We start from the raw sequence: 18,214 nt of genomic DNA on the forward strand, positions 1-18,214 counted from the left end.
GGTGGTACTTAAGGTTGTATCATTTTAAAACTGGTGGCACACAATCTGTCAGTTTGGGAACCACTGCTGAAAGCACTCCCAGAAGCCATAGCAACCCAGTCACAACTCAAGTAGGGCACGACTCTTCCAAAGCAAAACCATTCAAAAATTGGGAAAGCAATGAACTACATATCTCCTACTACAAGGAATTCATACAGGCCACTCTCCAAGCCACTCCCTCTCACTCCTAGGTTCACAAGGAAAAAAGGAACAAGTTGAGCATCACAACCTCTGTCAAGCTAGAAAAGTCAGAAAGCAGACAGTTTAAATGCAAAGGGCCATATTTTTTTTAATCGCGTTGTATCAAATCAGTCAACTGAACTTCAGCAGGGATAAATTTGGCCCCATTGCCGGAAAGTAGCTATAGCCAGCATTTTAACTCGTCTCTGTACACAATGTTTCCTTTGTCCTCATTTCAAAGGCAGCCTAAACCTTTACAGCAAGGAAAAGAAAAAAGAAAAAACCGAACTTGCTGTTTATAGCAAACACTTTTAAAAGTATTTTTTTTGGGTGGTTGTTGTGTTCAATAAAGGGGATAGAGATTCATCTTCCTTGTTAGGAAAAGGCTGTTGAAAAAGTATTCCAAATAATAAGTAAAGATACAGTAAAGGGGAATAGAATTTCTTAAAATTAGAAGAGGGAGAAGTCCAAGTACTGGTTCAAACCATCAACCTGTCAAGTCTGGCGTCTGGCCTTCAGCCATGGTCACTGCTTAATATTTCACAGGCAGACCCATACAACACTCCTGACTAACCAAAGTTCCTCATACTTAAGCACAATGCCTTGGCCCTGCAACAACCCACAAAATTTGATCGTGTACAAACCTGGGTACTATTTGTACACTAGAGGAACTGGCCTCTAAAGTGGCACACCAGCTGACAAAGACATGTCAAACTAAGTGAAGTCAGAAGAGATTAAATTCACCTACAACAAATGTTTCCTGGTCTCTCTCTAAACCACAAACATGGTAATGTCCAATAGGGAAAAGGCAGGAAGGAAAACTACACCTGAAAAATTCACGGAAATGTTATCAGGAACCCAGATATTAGGAGAAAGAGAAACCTAAAAAGCAGTAATTCTTACAAAGACCTAGAAGAACGTGCTGATGCTCAAAACTTCTTCAAACGAATAAAGAATGTGAACCACTAAAGCAACTAAAGACAGACATCAGAGCAGACATTAGGGGAACAGTAGCCCATCTGGTGCCCACACATGACATCACACGTACATGCACTTTACCGTAGCTCTTAGTGAATTCTGTTCTGGAGGCCAGTGAGCAAAAAAGCTAGCAACAGAAAAGAATGTCAAAACAAAATCAGGTTGGGCTTACTTTATGGGCAAAGAAGCTATAGGTTGTTGGCTATGTGATGTCTCTAACAGGAAATAGACAATCTACTTGTATTCAGAGAGCAGCACACAGTAAGAATGAAATCAAGGAAGGTAAAAAATTTTGAGTGAGATATTTTAAATCTAGAAATACAAGGGAAAATCCAATTGCTTGACTCTAGTAGAACAAATATTGTTGGGGTGTTTTTGCATTTCTGTACCATGAAGGTATAGAAAATGTACAAGACTAAAACTAAAGGTTTATGACATTTTATTGGGACAGCTATATAATTGGGCTGAGACGGCGACGAAGTTTTGGGGCACAAAGTGCCCTTTCTTCATGTCACAAACTTGTCCAACATCTCTGTCAACTGATTAGTTGCTCCAATAAAAAAAAAAAAAAAAAAAAAAAATCACACAAAAAGCCAAAAAACCCCAACCCTACCTTGCCTCTTGTAGAACAAGAGGCAATAAAATAAGAAAATAAAATGATAGTCTTCCTGCACTGAAATGGAAGCAAGGGGGAAAACTTTTCAAACTACATATTTTGAGGTTCTTTGATTAATCAGGTGCAATTTGAGACTGATGATCTATCTACAAGGTTTTTTCCCTTCACATTTCCTGCCACTGCAGCTTTGGGTGCTCTTGTATAGGCAAGGCCATGTTTAGCTATCTGTAGTTAAAGAACCTAAGCAAGGATAGAGAATGTGGTTGTTCTGGTGACACTAGGGCTCTCAAGCCTCCCAAAAGTTGTCCTGATGCCAAGTAAGGGAATGTTTTCAAACCTCTCTAGAACAGTATGGATAGTAACTAAAATTAAGAGACTCTTAAAAGCAACTACACTGCTAGACTTGCTGAATTGGTTTCTGACAAGGAAAATAAAACGTGCATTTTATCCTAGCAATAAAATAGCCTGCTTAACCCTGTTGAATGGGCTGACTATAACTATGCCTACGGAAGTCTGATTCTATAGTTCAGGGGTGGGCAATTATTTTGGGTGGAGGGCCACTTATTGAGTTTTGACAAGCCATTGAGGGTCACATGATAGGCAGCCAGGGACAGATAAATATTAATTTTCTAAATTTTGGGGGGGCTGGGTGGGCCAGATAGAATGGCCTGGTGGGCCGCATCCAGCCCGCAGGCCACTTTTTGCCTACCCCTGCTATAGTTCAAACTACAGGACAAGAGGTAGTATCTGGCTGCCCATGCACTATGTAAAAACACTTGCCTATGGTTTCCAAAGAAGCCAAAGAGTTTTCTGAATGTTCATAGCGATACACAGCTCTATAAAAGCTGTCTTGAGTTCGAATGGTTCAAAGAGCAGAACCTACCTTGGAAACACAGGAAAAGCTCTCATGGACTGCCATATGAGTTTTGCCAGCCTAAAAATGACATGATTAGGGCCAAGTTTCCTTCTGCTCCCTTCCCGTGTACTTCCACCTCTGCAGTAAAAGCTGTTTCTTTTCCTTTTGGAACAGTACATGAAAGTGGATGGGTCCTTATCTGATCCCCATCCCATTGGACTTTAGCTTACTGCCACTCAGAGTCAGCACAAAGTGGTGAGGAATGAACCTGAAGGGTTAAGGAAGAAAACTTAGAACACATTTTCCCTTCTTCAAAGAAAATAAGGTCTGAAATGCTGCACTCAAGTCAGCCACATTTGGATGGTAGCCAGTTGAGAGCACTTTACATATCTCCTACAAGTAATTTGCCTTTGGAAACGAAGGCTTTCTGAAAGTTGCCTCAAGATAAGTCTCTTCCCTCCAGAGACTGCCAACATCTTTGGATCGAGGAATAACTGCACTGTAACAATAAACCTCCAAAAGGATTACACTACTGAGATTACCTTGGCCCCAGTGTGCATCCATAAACAGTCAAAACAGCTAATTACAGAGCAATAGCCCATAATTAGGGCTGAGACTGGGTGGTGGCATTTCAGGATAAATCCCTAGGTGGTCATAATGCAAAGAGCGACAGCAAGGGAAATGTAATAAAAATCAAATGCAACATCAGCACTGCTTTGTACTCAAATAGGTAACAAAAAGGTTATTTAGAGTAAAACAGAAGTGCTGCAGTCATGGTTTCACACTTTGGAGTTGCTATGCCAGACCAGGTGACCCGCAAAATTAGCCACTAGCATACTTCATGCCCCACAAGTCCAGGAGAAAAGGGACAGCAATTACATATGGGATGAACTTTTACCTTTCAATAATTTACCAGCAACTGTGTTGCAGATCATAGGCACCAGTCCTCCCTATTATCTCATTACATGTTGTTACAGGATTTCCAAAACTAATTTAATCTTTTCTTTGTCACCATGCTCCAATCTGCATAATTCTTTGGTGGTTGGGCAATATCACTAGCATAGTGCACACTCATGCACTGCAATAAGCAGAAATTTTCATGTGAGGTACATTACAGAATAAAGGATTCAGAGATGACAGCACCTACAGGGTACCTTTCTATGACCTGGGACAGCCACATTGATTTAAATTGGTATCTAAAGCAACTAAAGGCTGTTCTCAGGAGGGGAAAAATGGTGCATTTCTTTCAGAGTTTAAGTGAGACTGCTGGCCACGACTTAGAGGTGCCCCTTCAACGCCATCTTCCTTTTTAAAACTCCATACCCCTAGTCATGGACTACAGACCAGGACACACCCAATACCAGGCAAGGTACCTCAATATTGGGTTCCAGCTGCAGAGAGAAACTACCTGTGCTCATGTGACCTCAGTCAGTTCACATTTACAGCCAGATCCACTCAGAAAATGCTCTTGTCCTTGTAGGCAATACTTAATCTGCCAAGGCCTGACAAGAAGCGATGTAGGAATTGAGAGGAGAGAAGACTGGGAAAGAAAGAAATTTAAGACCAAAAGAAAATGAAAATATGGCTCTCTCTTGCTTAATTTCCAGCATGTAAATAACCAACCAACAACATTTGGGTTTCAAGAAATCTGGAAGTGAACTACTAAAATGCGTGTTAGCACCTTATTACACTACTATACCTTGAACCAATACAAGCCAGTTTATTTATCAGTACTAATAAAGTGCAGTGGATGAATAGTAACAAATGCCACATTTTGAAGGGTCCTAGAAGAGATCCCCCTGGACTGTAGCTATTTCCTCAAGGTAGAGAAACTCCAATGGTCTCTTTGGGTCACTACTTCTCTCCCAGTGCCATACACGTATGGTTGCAATTAATAGCAACACACTTACCTGAACACTCATGGCAGATTGTTTTGCATGTTGAGGGCCCTGACTACTGAAACTGCTCACTGCCTTTGAAATAGCATACATCAGTTGGCCTTCAGAATACACTGCAAAGCTCAACTCCACTCCCAAGCCCTTGGTGGGGCAGGGATGGGAGGAAGTTGGGGGCCTAGGACATATTTACAAAAAGAACATACTATAGACGTAGTAGGGGAACATCCTTCCCCTGGCTTTTCAGGAAAAAAATGTCTATTTTTGGAAAGTGCCACAGGAACTAAAAGCTTTAGATATACATCTTTTTAACTGAATATAGACCTACAGCAATATGCAATATAAACCAACAGGATGGTAATTAACAAGGTTAGGAAAGAGGTCAAAGGGCTGCCTGGGTCATGAAAACTGAACTAAACATCCAATCTATCTGGATTAGGGCTAAAGTACATGGCTGCTACCCATGGACCAGAGTTACTAAATATAGTACTTAGGAGACGCAACCTCTCTTAGGATGGCTGCAGACCCAAGCCTTCCCTATGAAGGCAACAGAGCCAGGTCTTCTACTACGGGTCTACCAGGCAGCAGAGGTACCTAGAGTAGTTTTGTCATGTACCTGAAAGAGGCAGAATGGTGTTACTTACTCACTATTCTTCCCTAGGGAAACAGGCACCTCAGTTTAGTTTCTAGCTAGTCCCTACCTCTTTTTTTAAAGAAAAAACAGAAGCAGAGAACATGGTCCACATTTTCTGTTCAAGGCAGTTTCTAGTAAATAATGTCAAATTTCACTGGAGTAGGACTGCTGGGCAAGCTTCCATGGGTTTTTGGAACAGGACACAATCCTGCTCCTGTTTCTCCTGTTCAGTAAATAACGTTTTTTTTGGTTTTTTTGTTTTGTTAGAAATTGGGTCTTAATTTCCCCCTCCTCATATTTCAAGTCAGAGCTGTCCCTGTAGCTCCATCATTTATTTTTAGCTTGTCACCAAAGCTTTCAGAGTGGGCACTTCTTTCTGCCCCTCTGTTTTTCTGGGAGAGAAAATAAACCTGCATGTAGCATATCCATGGAAACAGACCATGTGCAAGTGACACTTGGAAATAGACACGCACAAGAAAAACTCAACCAAAAAAAAAAAGTTTCAAGAGTGGAAACAAAGTATTGGCTCTCTTGCTTTCAGAGCTTGTGACCACCAAGTTGAGAGGAGCCAAGAGCTCAATCCACTGTGCTTTAATGGGAGATCTCACTGAATACAGCTTTCAATGGGTGTTTAGAAAAAGATGCCAGGATGCGGAAGCAGGATACAACAGAAACTCGCCCTTGGTGCAGAATGCCAAATGGACTCAGAGTACCATGCCACAAAAATCAGGGACAGTTTGCTGTGCAAGAATGGAGGGGTGCACAATGCACCTCTGTGAGCTACAATTGCATATACCAGGACCGAGGGGTTCCAGGTCTTTTCTCCAGTGTCACAGAGCATCGTAAATAGCTCTGTGTGCAGGAACTGTAGAAAGAAAGAACAACTTATGGGGTCACACTATGCAAATATGGCTAAAATTGTGCAGAGGTTAGCTGTGAGCATCCAGTAGCCAAGCTCAGAAGTCTAGCAAACATCACACACCTGTTGGATGCTTGAATTAGCCACACACTCATTGAGATACTTACCAATGTTTGGATGTTTTAAGAGTCGGCAGATTCGGGCCTCTCGCTCCAGTTTCTGGTGATCTGGAAAGAAGAAAAACAGAAGTAGCATGAATAGAAGGAAAAACAGATACTTAACAGAAGTTCTTCTCAAATTTAATAGGAGAGAACCCAGCAACCCAGGGGATTTCCCAAAGGACAAATGCAACTGGAATGCAGCAGCCTCCCAAGAACTCAACTACCTTAAGAGCTGAGTGCCCCAGGCTACAGACATCTATTCCAGCTCCATTTGTTGTGGGTTTGCTTAGCCAACTTAGATTAAAAGCTGGTAGTACAGGGGTTAAAAACTGATCTTTCATGCAGTACTAGCTTGAATTAAATGAATTCTGTGACTTTACTTCTCTTGAGGGATATTCTCCATAGATACTAAGGAACTTGCATGAAATGAGTTCCACCAGTCCTCTGTGGGGAAAAAAGTGCCATTTTCCAGAGAAAGACAACGATAAAACAGGTCAAAACTATGCACAGCCAACATGGGGGAGCCTGCAGCTTGCAACCGACCCTAGAGGCAACTGCATTTCAGCACCCATTTACGGGCTTGGGTTCCCTGGTGAAATGCTGATGAAGAATTTTGAGATCCATAGATGAGAAGAGTTGGCAAAGTTTTAAGTACATTTATTCCAACAGAAAGGCAATGTCAGCTCAAGCAGAACTGTCACATAGGGGGAACAACAAGAACAGGAAAAGCTTCTCTTTCCCTGATATTTCAAATGGTTGGGAAGGAAGAACTGAGAGCAAGAGAGAGCACCTCTATGCATGTTTGCTGGGTAACCCCCTGCTTCCAGTCACTGACAAACATAAAGAAGGGATGTGTCACTGTACCCATGACCGAGTCCTGGCACTTAGTTATCTTCTCACATGAGAGGGTTTCTCACAAGAGGGTAACAAGCAAGAACAGCTTTGCTAAGAGGATCTGAAAGACCCAGACAGCAGAAGTAGCCACAACAGCAGCTAAATCCTAGATCTCTCAGGAAGGCATAACCCTGGAAATGTGAGCAATCCATCTTGTCCTTCCTTCCCCCATTTCCACCAACACAAGAGGAACACAACACTTCTGGCTCTGCTCTCCCCTTATTATCCCACTATGCATCTTCAGCAGATTAAGTGGAAACTTTGGTGGGCCAGTAGGGGGCGCTCCTGCACTGAGCCACCCACCTCTCTGCACCCATTCACCTGCCAGGCTCCAAGTGCCTCCCTGGGGCACCTCATGTCTGGTGACTCCCTTCCTGAAGCACACCCACAAGCCCGGAGTCACCAATGCTACCACCCAGGAGTCTTGGTCTGTCTGTGGCCCTGTGCCCCTGGGATTCACAGCCCTTGTAGACCCTGAGGGTGCTCGACCCACTGCAAGAACTTGGGGTGCTTTCCTTGGCCTGGAGCACCAATAGCCGTCTCCCTTAGTCAGCTGGACCAAGGGGACACAAAGGCACCCCTCTTCCTCTCCCAGCCAGTTAGCCATGCCTAGAACAATGGAGAACTTTATCAATTACAGGCAGTAGGTTTGGAGTAGGGTACAGGATAGAGCAATATCAAAGAATAATCTTAGCGCAAACATCTGCTGTACTGCAAGCTATATATTCTAGGTAGGTTTCAAGTAGCTTACTCTCAAGTATCATCCAGAGCCTGGTTGTTATCCTCTAGAGGCAGGCAGTTCACGCGTGTCCAGTTATCAAAGAGAGGGAGTGAGGAACAGCTGTTTAGCTGCTCTTCCCCCTGCCAGAAGCCTAGGGCTCCAGCATGGGAGCTCTTGTTATGCATTCCAAAATGGCTCTCCAAGATGACTCTGCCTCTTCCAGGAAGAAGGGACCCTATATATCCTTGTTATGACCTCACCACTAAGTTCCCACTAGAAGCAGCCCTGTTGGCTGATGTCTGGTGCTTTCAAGTGACCTCACTTTCCAGGTTCAAATCAGGCAGGTGTTTCTGATGCTAACCAAGTCAGTTTAAAAAGCAATACTGGTCACTTAGTGGTGTGGACCCCTGCCCCCTTGCCATGAAGTAAGTGCCCAAACCATAGGAGCTAGGGGAACCCAGGCAACCAGGTTGACAGACCTGGTGAGAGAACTAGTCACATGACCTACAGAGGTGAGAAACTGACAGGAGGAGGAGCAGGTTCTCCCTCCCCTAGGAATGTCCCCAGCCCAGGTCACCTGCCCTTACAGGCAGGCAGAGTTAGTTGCCTAGCAACCAGAGTGATAGACATATGAGATGGTAGAGGGGGCAGACCAGACTAGCCCCAGAGTGAGGAGGATGCTGGAGCAGGGTTCCTCCACAGAAACTACACACTCCTCTGTACCTGACTCAGAGATGCAAGCCTACCTCATGGGCACATGCATAATGTGAACAGCAGGGCCTAACCTGCTGGACAGCAATGGTGTACTCAGTGGCAGGACTGCAACATACTCTAGGCACCCCACAGTCAGTGTACGTTTGCAAGGCCAAATCTCCCTCTCACTGCCTTCAGTCCTTCCTTCACTCCCCACCTCCCAGTTCTGTTGCATCAGGAAACCTTTGGGTAACAGTTTCTTTCCACAGATGCAAACACAACCAGTGAGACAGCGGTTTCCAAACTGTGGGTCATGACCCCAAATGGGGTCACAACATCAGCAGATGGGATCACAATAAACAAGGATCTGGAGGCCACTGGCAACATGTTGAGGGGCAGGGAGGCTAAGGCAACGTGTCAGAGGGCAACAGGGGTCCAAGGTGATGTGGCAGAGGAGGCATATGCCCCTCTACCCCCCTCCCCCCACGAAATTCCTGCACCCACAGTGGGGCATGTGGCTGCAGCTGGGCTGGACCAGCTCTGGGCAGGAGGCACCCCTGCAGCCCAGTGACTGGGACCTGGCATGGGAGGGAATGCCGCACTGCAATGGCTGCCAAGGTGAGGTACGGTCACAGCAGTGCAGACTTGTGCCCCTGCTGCTGCCAGGCAGGTAGGGAGCACTTCAGTTTGGAGGGAGCCAGGCTCCACGCTCTGCCCCTATCGCAGCAGCTGCTGCCTCCCACTGGTGGCAACCAGGACTTGGGCACTGCAGGCCCTGGGGCCCCTAGGGGGTGATGGACTGTGGGTTGGGAGTGTGGGGCATTTTGGGGAGTTGAGGGCTGTGAGGTGGAAGTGAGGGGTCATGCTGAATAAAAACTTTGGGAAGCACTGCAGTAAGACAAGATTAGGCTCAGAAGGTGCTCTCCAAGACTGGGAGCAGGGACTGCTCAAGCTGCTGTAGGGTTTTTGTCTTTGTTTTCCTATTGCACCAGTGTAGACAGTATCTTGATTAATGTTTGATACAAGATCAAATATGCTCACATCCTCCTCTACAGCAGTTGAGGGCAAAGGATGGAAGGCTATTCCTGTCATCTCTCACCCTCTCTCAACGTTAGTAAACTTAATTGCACTCTTCCTCTTCTATTGCAGAATCACCCCAAAGCAAAGAAGCAAGGAGCAGAAAGGCCTGGAGAAGCTCTAGATCAGTTGTTCTTAACCTTCTTAGGCTCAAATCATCCCTTGTTAGACTTGAGGCACCACTTGGAAAATGCCAGCTCTTACTTTTCACTTGTTTTCTTGACTATGGAAAAATAGAGCAATTCTCCTGTTATAAAGCACTAAAAAAGCCCATACCAGGTCAGGATGTTTTTCAAACTATGGATTCCTATTTGAAATCTGTGGATTTATCTTGTGAATAGTTTCCACACCTAACAGTGCTAACATTACATGGCATTCCTGAAAGGATCTCAGGGCACCTGTAGGTGCCACAGCACACTGGTTGAGAACAACTGCTCTAGACTCTCAAGGCCTTGGTGCAGTGCCCTGTTCTTTTGCCTGTATTGCTGAAAAAAAGATTGGCTTGGCTTTCTCTTCAGTGGCATCCCTCACAACAAAGGTCATGCAAAACAGCTGTGAGGTAACAGAGCATGCTGCAAGCTGTACACTCAGTCCAGGTACCTTGGAAGGCTTAAATTACATTTTAAACAAGGGGAGGTAAGAATTTAGCATGAACTCAGACCACACCACTGTTTCAGTTCAAAGCTACCCAAAATTCTGTGCAGTGGGAGAGAAGGGAGAACACTTAAGCCCCAGTCTGACATGGTGTAAACTTTATAAGAAGCAGAAACCAATTAAATAAGGCAAAATCCCTTAAAATGAGATAGGCAAGCTCTGTACAGTTTCACCCACAATTCCTTGTAGCAATTCACTGGGTAGAAAGGAGCCCATTGTTTCCAGACTGCAACTCAGAAAGAAACTAAATATCAAGAGGTAAGTATCCTTAAAGACACTGTAAACCAGGGGTCGACAAGGTTTTTGGGCAGTGAACCAAAAATACCCACAACCTTGACTTGTAAGATGTTGGCATGCCATGGGCGGACAGCGAGGAAACCGCAAGGGGCCCAATCCTTGCTGTGGCAGAACAACCTCGGCCCCTTCCCCAAAAGACATGCCAAGCAAAATGCCTTTCTGTGCCACATTCTGGCACATGCACCAGCGGTTGCCTACCCTTGCTGTAAACAATCATTAGAAGAGGCTCCTAAGAGGTAGATTGTGACCTGAAATACCTGTCTATGCCAAAGGCAAGACTTTTGGTGGGCAATAACTTTCTCATGAGGAGGGCAGTAAAGCACTGGAATAGGCTACCCAGAGAAGTTGTGGAATCTCCATCCTTAGACATTTTTAAGGCCCCAGATAGACAAAGCCTTGGCTGCGATGATCTGCTTGGGGATGGTCCTGCTTTGAGCAGGGCATTGGACCAGATGACCTCCTAAGGTCCCTTCTAATCCTAATTTTCTGTGATTCTATAAAGATAACACATGTATGAAGAGCAGCAAAGCTTAATGGTCAAGGGCCTGAAATTCTGAGGAACCACAAATCATTAGATGCAGTGGGAACCAAGGCATTTCAGCTTACCTAAGTGGATGATACAGAAGGACTGTAACATGCACAAAGGGCAATGCAGTCCAAGCTCTCTGTGAAGACGACCCCTTCATAATCTTTGGAGACTCCCCTAGGATTTCACATGCAGGGTACCACATGCCATCTGAACAGCAGCAAAGTAATGAACTAGGCACCCCTTCCTACTAGGGATGAACAGATAAAGATTTTCTTGGCTGACACCGATAGCCGATTATTAACCTGCCATATCAGCCGATACCAATCCAATAGCTAATTTACAGGAATGCAGCTGGGCAGTGTGGAGAGCAACATCCTGCCGGTAAGTCTGTTGGGAGTGGAGGGAGGGGAAGAGAGAAGGGAGCATGGGGGGCAGACTGAGGCCCTCAGTGAGGGAGTGGAGCAGGGGCAGGCACTGCCCAGCCAGGTCAGTAAATGCAAACCCGGGGCAGGGAGCCAGATGGAGCTGTAGGTGGCTTGTCCAGGGGGTGGACGACTCCCCACCACTGTGCACACCCCCAAAGGAGACATGGGGGCATGTGCCCCCCACCAATTTGTGTGTGGGGTGAGGGCGGGCTGCCTACTGTGGGCTCAGGGCCAGGGGCTGCACCAGTTTCTTCCCAGCGGTAGGGCTGGGCTGGGGCTGCACTTGTGCAGTGTGGGAGGCAACGGTGCTGGGAATGGTGGCTACAGGGGGTATAAAAGGAATTTTGGGTTGGCTATAGCTTCCAAGCTCCCCCAGTGCCACCCCTTCCAGTGCTGCTGCCTGCCCTGCACAGCTGAGCCTACCCAATCTGAGCTTCCCTGGCACAGCCCCTGGCCCTGAGCTCGCAGCCCATCCTTGCTCCGCACACAGATCTGGGGGAGGAGGGTACATGCCCCCATGCCTCCCCTAGGGGTGTGCACAGCAGTGGGGAGCCACCCCCTCTCCCCATCCAGTTGTGGCTCTGTCCTACTCTGTCCTCTGTCCCCAGGGTTGCATTCACCATCCTGGCTGGGCAGCACCTGCCCTTGCCCCACTCCCTCCCTCACCATGGGGGCCTCAATCTGCACCCCCCCGCATACACTCCTTCCTCCTATAGACTTACCAGCAGGATGCTGCTCTCCAAGATGCTGAGATGCATTCCTGGCTGCGTGCGTGCACGCGGCATTTATCAGTGCCAATCCAATATATCGCTGCACCTCTACTTCTTACTAGCTATATATCACATGGGGATCTACTTGCCAGAACTGAAGATAAACTATGGAACCTGCACCCCCTTCCCTGTCAGTGGGTACTACATATTCTCCACTTGCCCTCCCAACTCCATCTCAACCTCCCAGTGGTGGATCCTGAAGCTTGCACAGATGACACTGCCCTTGTGTGTAGGAACAAGCTCACTATGAATTAACTTGTTCACAAGGGCAGCAAAACAGCTGAGCAAAAGGGGGAAGGAGAGGTAAGAGATCACTGTGTGCTACTCAGCCAGAGCCCTGACAGCCAGAACAGACAGCTGACAGGAGCGCAGCCCCAGACATCATGACATAACCACCAAAATGCCACAGGAGACATATATCAAGAGCAATTGCTCCCCTGAAACCTTAGATCTTCCTGAAGAGGGAGGAGAGCAGGGGACTAGAGGGCAGGCTAGCAATTACGACAGCATACTCACCAGAGCTTGTGACAAGGGGCCATGACCTCAAGCCCTACATCCCCCAGCATACGCAGGCTGGCTTCAGACCAAGGAAGGAGTACAGCACTGTAGTCACAAGGTACAGGAAACTATTTCTGGTCGGGGGAAAACATTCCACCATGCTCTGTTGCCAAGGGAACATAACAGGCAAACTCAAGCACAACTTGGAGAGAGAAAGTGCACTCAGACTGCATGTGGCTGCCCCAGTCCCTGACAACGTAAGCCTCATTCAACGAACAAGCACAGAAAGGTCAGACAGGGTAGGTTCCCTGCCGTTGACTCAGTGGGCTCTGGAGGATAACCAACTGCATTCCAGATGACACTAGGGCACCCTGTAACTCGTGACTTGAGAAGGGGCCCCTCATTAAAAATACCTTTTAAATTACTCTTCAATTCCAAGTAGCCCTTGGCAGAGAGGACTCCATCTCCTACTTTCAGAGGTGAAGAGGCTCTTCTAGTCCGATCTAATCTACTCCTCTGTGCTGTAATTTAGGGTTGTTCCTTATGGCACATTTATTGGGTTTTATTCCCATTCTACTTTTTCTTAGTCTGATAAAATATTGGGGGTTTTTCCTTAAATAATTTGAATCTTTTATTCAATTAGGATTTTTGTTGCTTATAACACTTTTTAAATTTAAAATTAGATCCCAAATACTGCATTTACTCAAATCCAACATGAGGTTTTTTTTAGGTTTTTCAAAGCCTTGTCTTATATTTGAGTACCAGCTCAGCTAGACAAAGCTTTAGCTGAGCTAATCTAGTTGGGGAGTCCTGCATTGAGCAGGGGGTTGGAATAGATGACTTCCTGAGGTCCCTTCCAACCCTAAGTTTCTAATTTTATGATTCAGGTCAGACAGCTGTTCAGCTTTAGCTTTGGCCCCAGTGCTGGGGCTAAAGCCAGATCTAAGCCAAAGCCTACCTTGGGCAAGAGTGGCACCTTTGACTGAGGAGGAAGCAGCATGAATCAAGCATAGGAAGCAAGGGGTCCAGGGGCAGGCTGCAGAGGGTTGGCAGGCAGGCACAGTCACATGGTGGGGGGGGCAGGCACTGGGAGTCACTGGCCCCTCACCCTCTGCTATTGCTTCCTTGTGACAGTAGCGGGGGGTGGGAATTAATTTAAGACAACGTTTCTACACATTAGACTCTATACATGGAAAAGTATACCAAATGTTATAAATTTTCCATGTATAGAATACAATTATGGGGGGGAGGAGGGAAAGGGGTTTAAATTTAAAGTGGTCTTGGATTAAATAAATGAATACTAGAGGCGCATGGATACACTGGTCCAATATCAAATTGGCATTGATATAAAGAAAATTGACTGCATCGGAAATCTGCTTTTTTGCCTGATGTGGCTGATAACGTGGCCGATAAGTGCCCTGTGCATGCGTGCAGCCGCAGTGCAACATGTAGGTGGCAAGGAGCACAACCTGGCAGCTTGGAGAGCTGCATGCAGCTGGTAAGTCTGTTGTGGTAGACGGGGAGGAGGGAGGGAAGGGGCATAGAAGGGGCAGATCAAGGCCCCTGAGGTGAGGGAAGGAGTGAGGCAGGGAGCAGAACAGAGCTGCAGCTTGTCCAGGGGGTGCAGTTCCCATTGCTGCATGCACACTGGGAGGGCAGAGGGGGCTTTTGCCCCTGGATTTGTGGGGCAAGGGCAGACTGCTACAGTGGGCTGGGGCCAGGGCTGAACTGGGCACTTCCCGGCAGGGCTGGGCCAGGCTGTGCTTGGGTCAGGGCAGGTGGCAGTGCTGGGAGTGGGTATTGGGGGGCTATGGAAAATTTTGGGGTGGCTGCAGCCCCCCCCCATAGCTCCCTTCCCAGCACCAACCTCGCCCACCCCAAACACAGCCCAGCCATTGCTGGCAAGAGCCCAGTGCAGTCCTGGCTCTGGCTCCAGCCCCAGCCCCAGCCCCAGCCCCCAGTGCAGCCTGCCCTGCCCTGCATGCAGATCCAGTGACAAATGTCCCCCATGCCCTCTTGGGGTGCGAGTAGCGGCTTGAGCAGTTACCTCCCCTCCATGCCCCTTGGATGAGCTGCAGCTCCATTCCACCCCGGCACCACCTGTCCCTGCCCCTGCCCCCCCCACCAACTGCAGGAGCATCAATCTGTTCCTCCTTGCCCTTTCCCCCCCTCCCCACACCAGACTTACTGTCTGGACATTGCTCTTCAAGCTGCTGGACTGTTCATCAGAAATTGGATTGGTATTGACCGATATGCCTCCTTAAAAATCAGCTATCACCCAAAAAAATCTCTATTAGTGCACTCCTAATAAATGCACCGACTCCATGGTCTGGTTTGGTTTGGTTTACAGGCTGCTCATTTTCCTATATACAAAAAAAGAAGAACCAAGGGGAGGCAGGGCATAGACTTTTTAAATTAAGTTTTATTAGTAAGCAACTGTTGATCCTTCTGTATCATGGTGTACACATGAGATGTCACCAGGACCTTTGACATGTATACCTAGGCAAGAGTATAGAGGAGTGGAGGCTGCCCAGACCTTCCATCCCCACTTCAGACCATTGAGACAGAATCCAAAGGCCAGACCAAGTCTGGAGACTTGGTAACTTGATAGCTGTCACTATGTGCATCTCCAGGAACTCAACCCAGGTCTCCAGGTGGTAGACAAGGATTCTACCACTGAACCACAACAGCAGGGTTTTTTTGTAAAGAAGTTTTGTAAAAATATGGAAAATGGGTCATGTCCTGTATTAAGGCCTTGATCCTGGGAAAGACCCAGGGGATGTACTACTAGGTCCAAGACAGATAACTAGGGAACTACCAAATTTGCTACTTCACAAAAACTGTGAATTTAGTGGGTCCCCCGTGAAAAAGCCCAGTCCCTGCAAAAAAGCTCAGGGACCACAAACAAGCAGGAAAATGGCCAGCAAATGGAAGTGGGGAAAGGAGGGGAAAGAAAAAGAGAGCTGCAAACAGAGGTGAGAAGCCTGTCCTGAAGCGCAGTGGTGGGGAAAGGAGAGGAAAGTGGAGTGTGGGGGGAGGGGAGGGAAGAGCTAGTTGCAGCAGTGCAGCAGGCCAGGCCCGTGCCTCTGGCTGAGGGGCCCCAGAAGTCCTGCCCAAGGCCTTCTGTCCATCTCCAGGGAGAGGTAGGACTTTTGGGGTCCCTCGGCCTGAGGCTTACCCCTACCCTGCACTTTGCCATGAAAATGGTGACCTGTGCCACACCAGGACCACAAAATCTGGAGGCAGCCACCACAAATTAGGTAGGTCCCTACAGGCAACAAAACTGGGAGCAGAGTTTAGACTTCAGGAGACACCCATCATTTAGCTCACTAGGACTATATTCCAGTTACCACATTAAATACAACTACTGCTTCACACAAGTCACAAGCAAAATAATTGCCTAAGAAATAACCAATATATCATTCACCATTTTCTAATGTACTTAATAGTTAGAATATGAAAATATTAACGCTACACAATTGCTTAAATGTACACATAGTGTACCCTCTTCCAGGCAGCAAGACATGCCAAATATAGTGTAATGGCCCCATTCAGTTGCAAGTCTGTGTGTTTTTAGAGTTATGTCAATCAGAACACCACTTTTAGAAAGTAACTGAATCACAAAACTGAAAAGTTGATTTAAATTTCTGATCCAAGAAATTTAAAAAAGTCAACACTTTTTTCCTTGTTTTTTTGCTGTAGTCACAAACACAGTATAGCGAGATTGTAAAAGCAAGGCAAGATATTGAAAAAATAGAATAGTCAGAGCAATCAGCTTCAGTACATAAGGTACACACTGTATGAAAAAACCAAGGATTCGGGAATCTTAAAATGTTCCTAAACTGCACTGACTTGCTAACCTAACTCATAGCATTAGCAGAAGTGATGAAAGGTAGCCATGTGTTCAGATCTCTGTCTTATCAACAGTTTGTAAGGCTAGTCACTTTTTCCAGAGATTAAACTTCAGATTTTCACAAACCATCTGTCAAGTGAGGAAGTATTCATTCCTCCACCCCCTAATCCACATCAGTAGTAAACCCAATGCTAATAGAAGCGAAGCAATGCAGTCTGACATAAGTTTGAGCAACTGATATGTTTTAAATCCGGAAGGGACTGTTAAGGGATAATCTAGTCTGACCTTCTGCAAAATAAGCCAGAACATCTAATGCAGTAATTTCTGTATCAAGTCTGTAATTTGTCTGAACCATAGAATATCTTTTAAAGAGATATCCAGGTCCTAGTTAAAGATTCCAAATGATGGAGAACATCTTTAAGTTAAATTTTACAAATGTTATAACCTAACTCTTAAGAATTTGCACTTATTTTTTTGTCTGAATTTGTCTAGCTTCAGTTTCTAACCACTGGATTTCACTACTTTCTTTCCTACTAAATTAAAGAGCACCTTCTTCCTAAACAAGTATTAAACACTTAAAATTTAACTATAATGCAACATACATTCTAGGCTAGGGACGGACATTACACAAACTGGTTCAAGTGATCAGAAACTGGTTTAAATCTGTAACAGAACAGAAGTTCAGTGCACATAAACCTGTTTCAAAATGGCTGAAACTGGTTTAAGATGAACCTGGCTGAAACTAGCATCAGACTTAACTAATTTTGGTCAAACTGGTTTATGCAATGTCTGTCCCAAACCCCTTCCTGGTTCAAGTTAAACCAGAGTCCCCCAGCATCCCAGATGCCTTGCAGCCCTGAGCTGGGCTGGGCTGTCTGCTCCAGAGAGCAGGGCTGGCTCCACCTTTCTGCTCCCTAGCTGCAGCTCCACCAGAGATTGCAGGCACAGCCAGGTCCGTCTGGCTTCCCCCTGCCTCTGCCACTCAAGCAGAGATTCTCCCCCCTCCCCGCCATCTCCCACAGTACGAACCCCAGTCACACAGACCCTAGGCATGCAGTATGCCATGTAACGCTGAGGACATGCGTCCATCCGTCTTTCCGTCCATCCAATTTCACTGGGATAGGACAAAGGCAGACAGGACAGTGTCCACTTAGGGCTTTTTGGAGCTAATCAACATGTCAGCTGGTAATGTTTCTCCCCTCCTTCCTTGGAAAAAGCTGCATAAGAAGAGCTTGAACTAATGAGACAGGCTTTTCTTGATGGCCTGCTAAACTCTGTTAACACTCAGCTCTCTGCTGGCTCCCCTAACCTGTCAGGCTTTAAGACAGTATGAAGAAGCAGGAAAAGGGAGATTGAGAAGCTCAGTATCATCAATAGATGCATGCACTGCACACAAATAGTCCTCTCTCCCCACCTTGCCTTAGAGTGCTAGGCAGGAGCTGGGGTCTGGCAACACTCTTGCTCCTTGAGCAAGCATGGAAAAGCCTGGGACTATGCAGGCAGGGTGACAGTTTAAACCCCTCCCTGATCAGAGCATCCTGGTCACACTCCCACTCAGCTCAGCACTATAAAAGGGAAGGGAAGA

The 18,214-nt window shown here is 46.4% G+C and overlaps 1 protein-coding gene across 26 annotated transcripts in view; it reads right to left on the bottom strand.

Annotated features, from left to right (window-relative positions):
* The window catches only part of CAMK2G (calcium/calmodulin dependent protein kinase II gamma), a 183,831-nt gene that overhangs the window by 94,806 nt on the left and 70,811 nt on the right, over window positions 1–18,214 (bottom strand). For all 26 annotated transcript variants that reach the window (XM_090058144.1, XM_090058142.1, XM_090058145.1 and 23 more), the window contains exon 3: window positions 6,225–6,284. In XM_090058144.1, the coding sequence (XP_089914270.1) occupies window positions 6,225–6,284 (60 nt within the window). The remainder of the gene's footprint in view (window positions 1–6,224; window positions 6,285–18,214) is intronic.

Source organism: Crocodylus siamensis, chromosome 7 (assembly GCF_052110815.1).
Source record: "Crocodylus siamensis isolate JL-2025a chromosome 7, ASM5211081v1, whole genome shotgun sequence".
In the NCBI taxonomy this organism is placed as follows: Eukaryota; Metazoa; Chordata; order Crocodylia; family Crocodylidae; genus Crocodylus; species Crocodylus siamensis.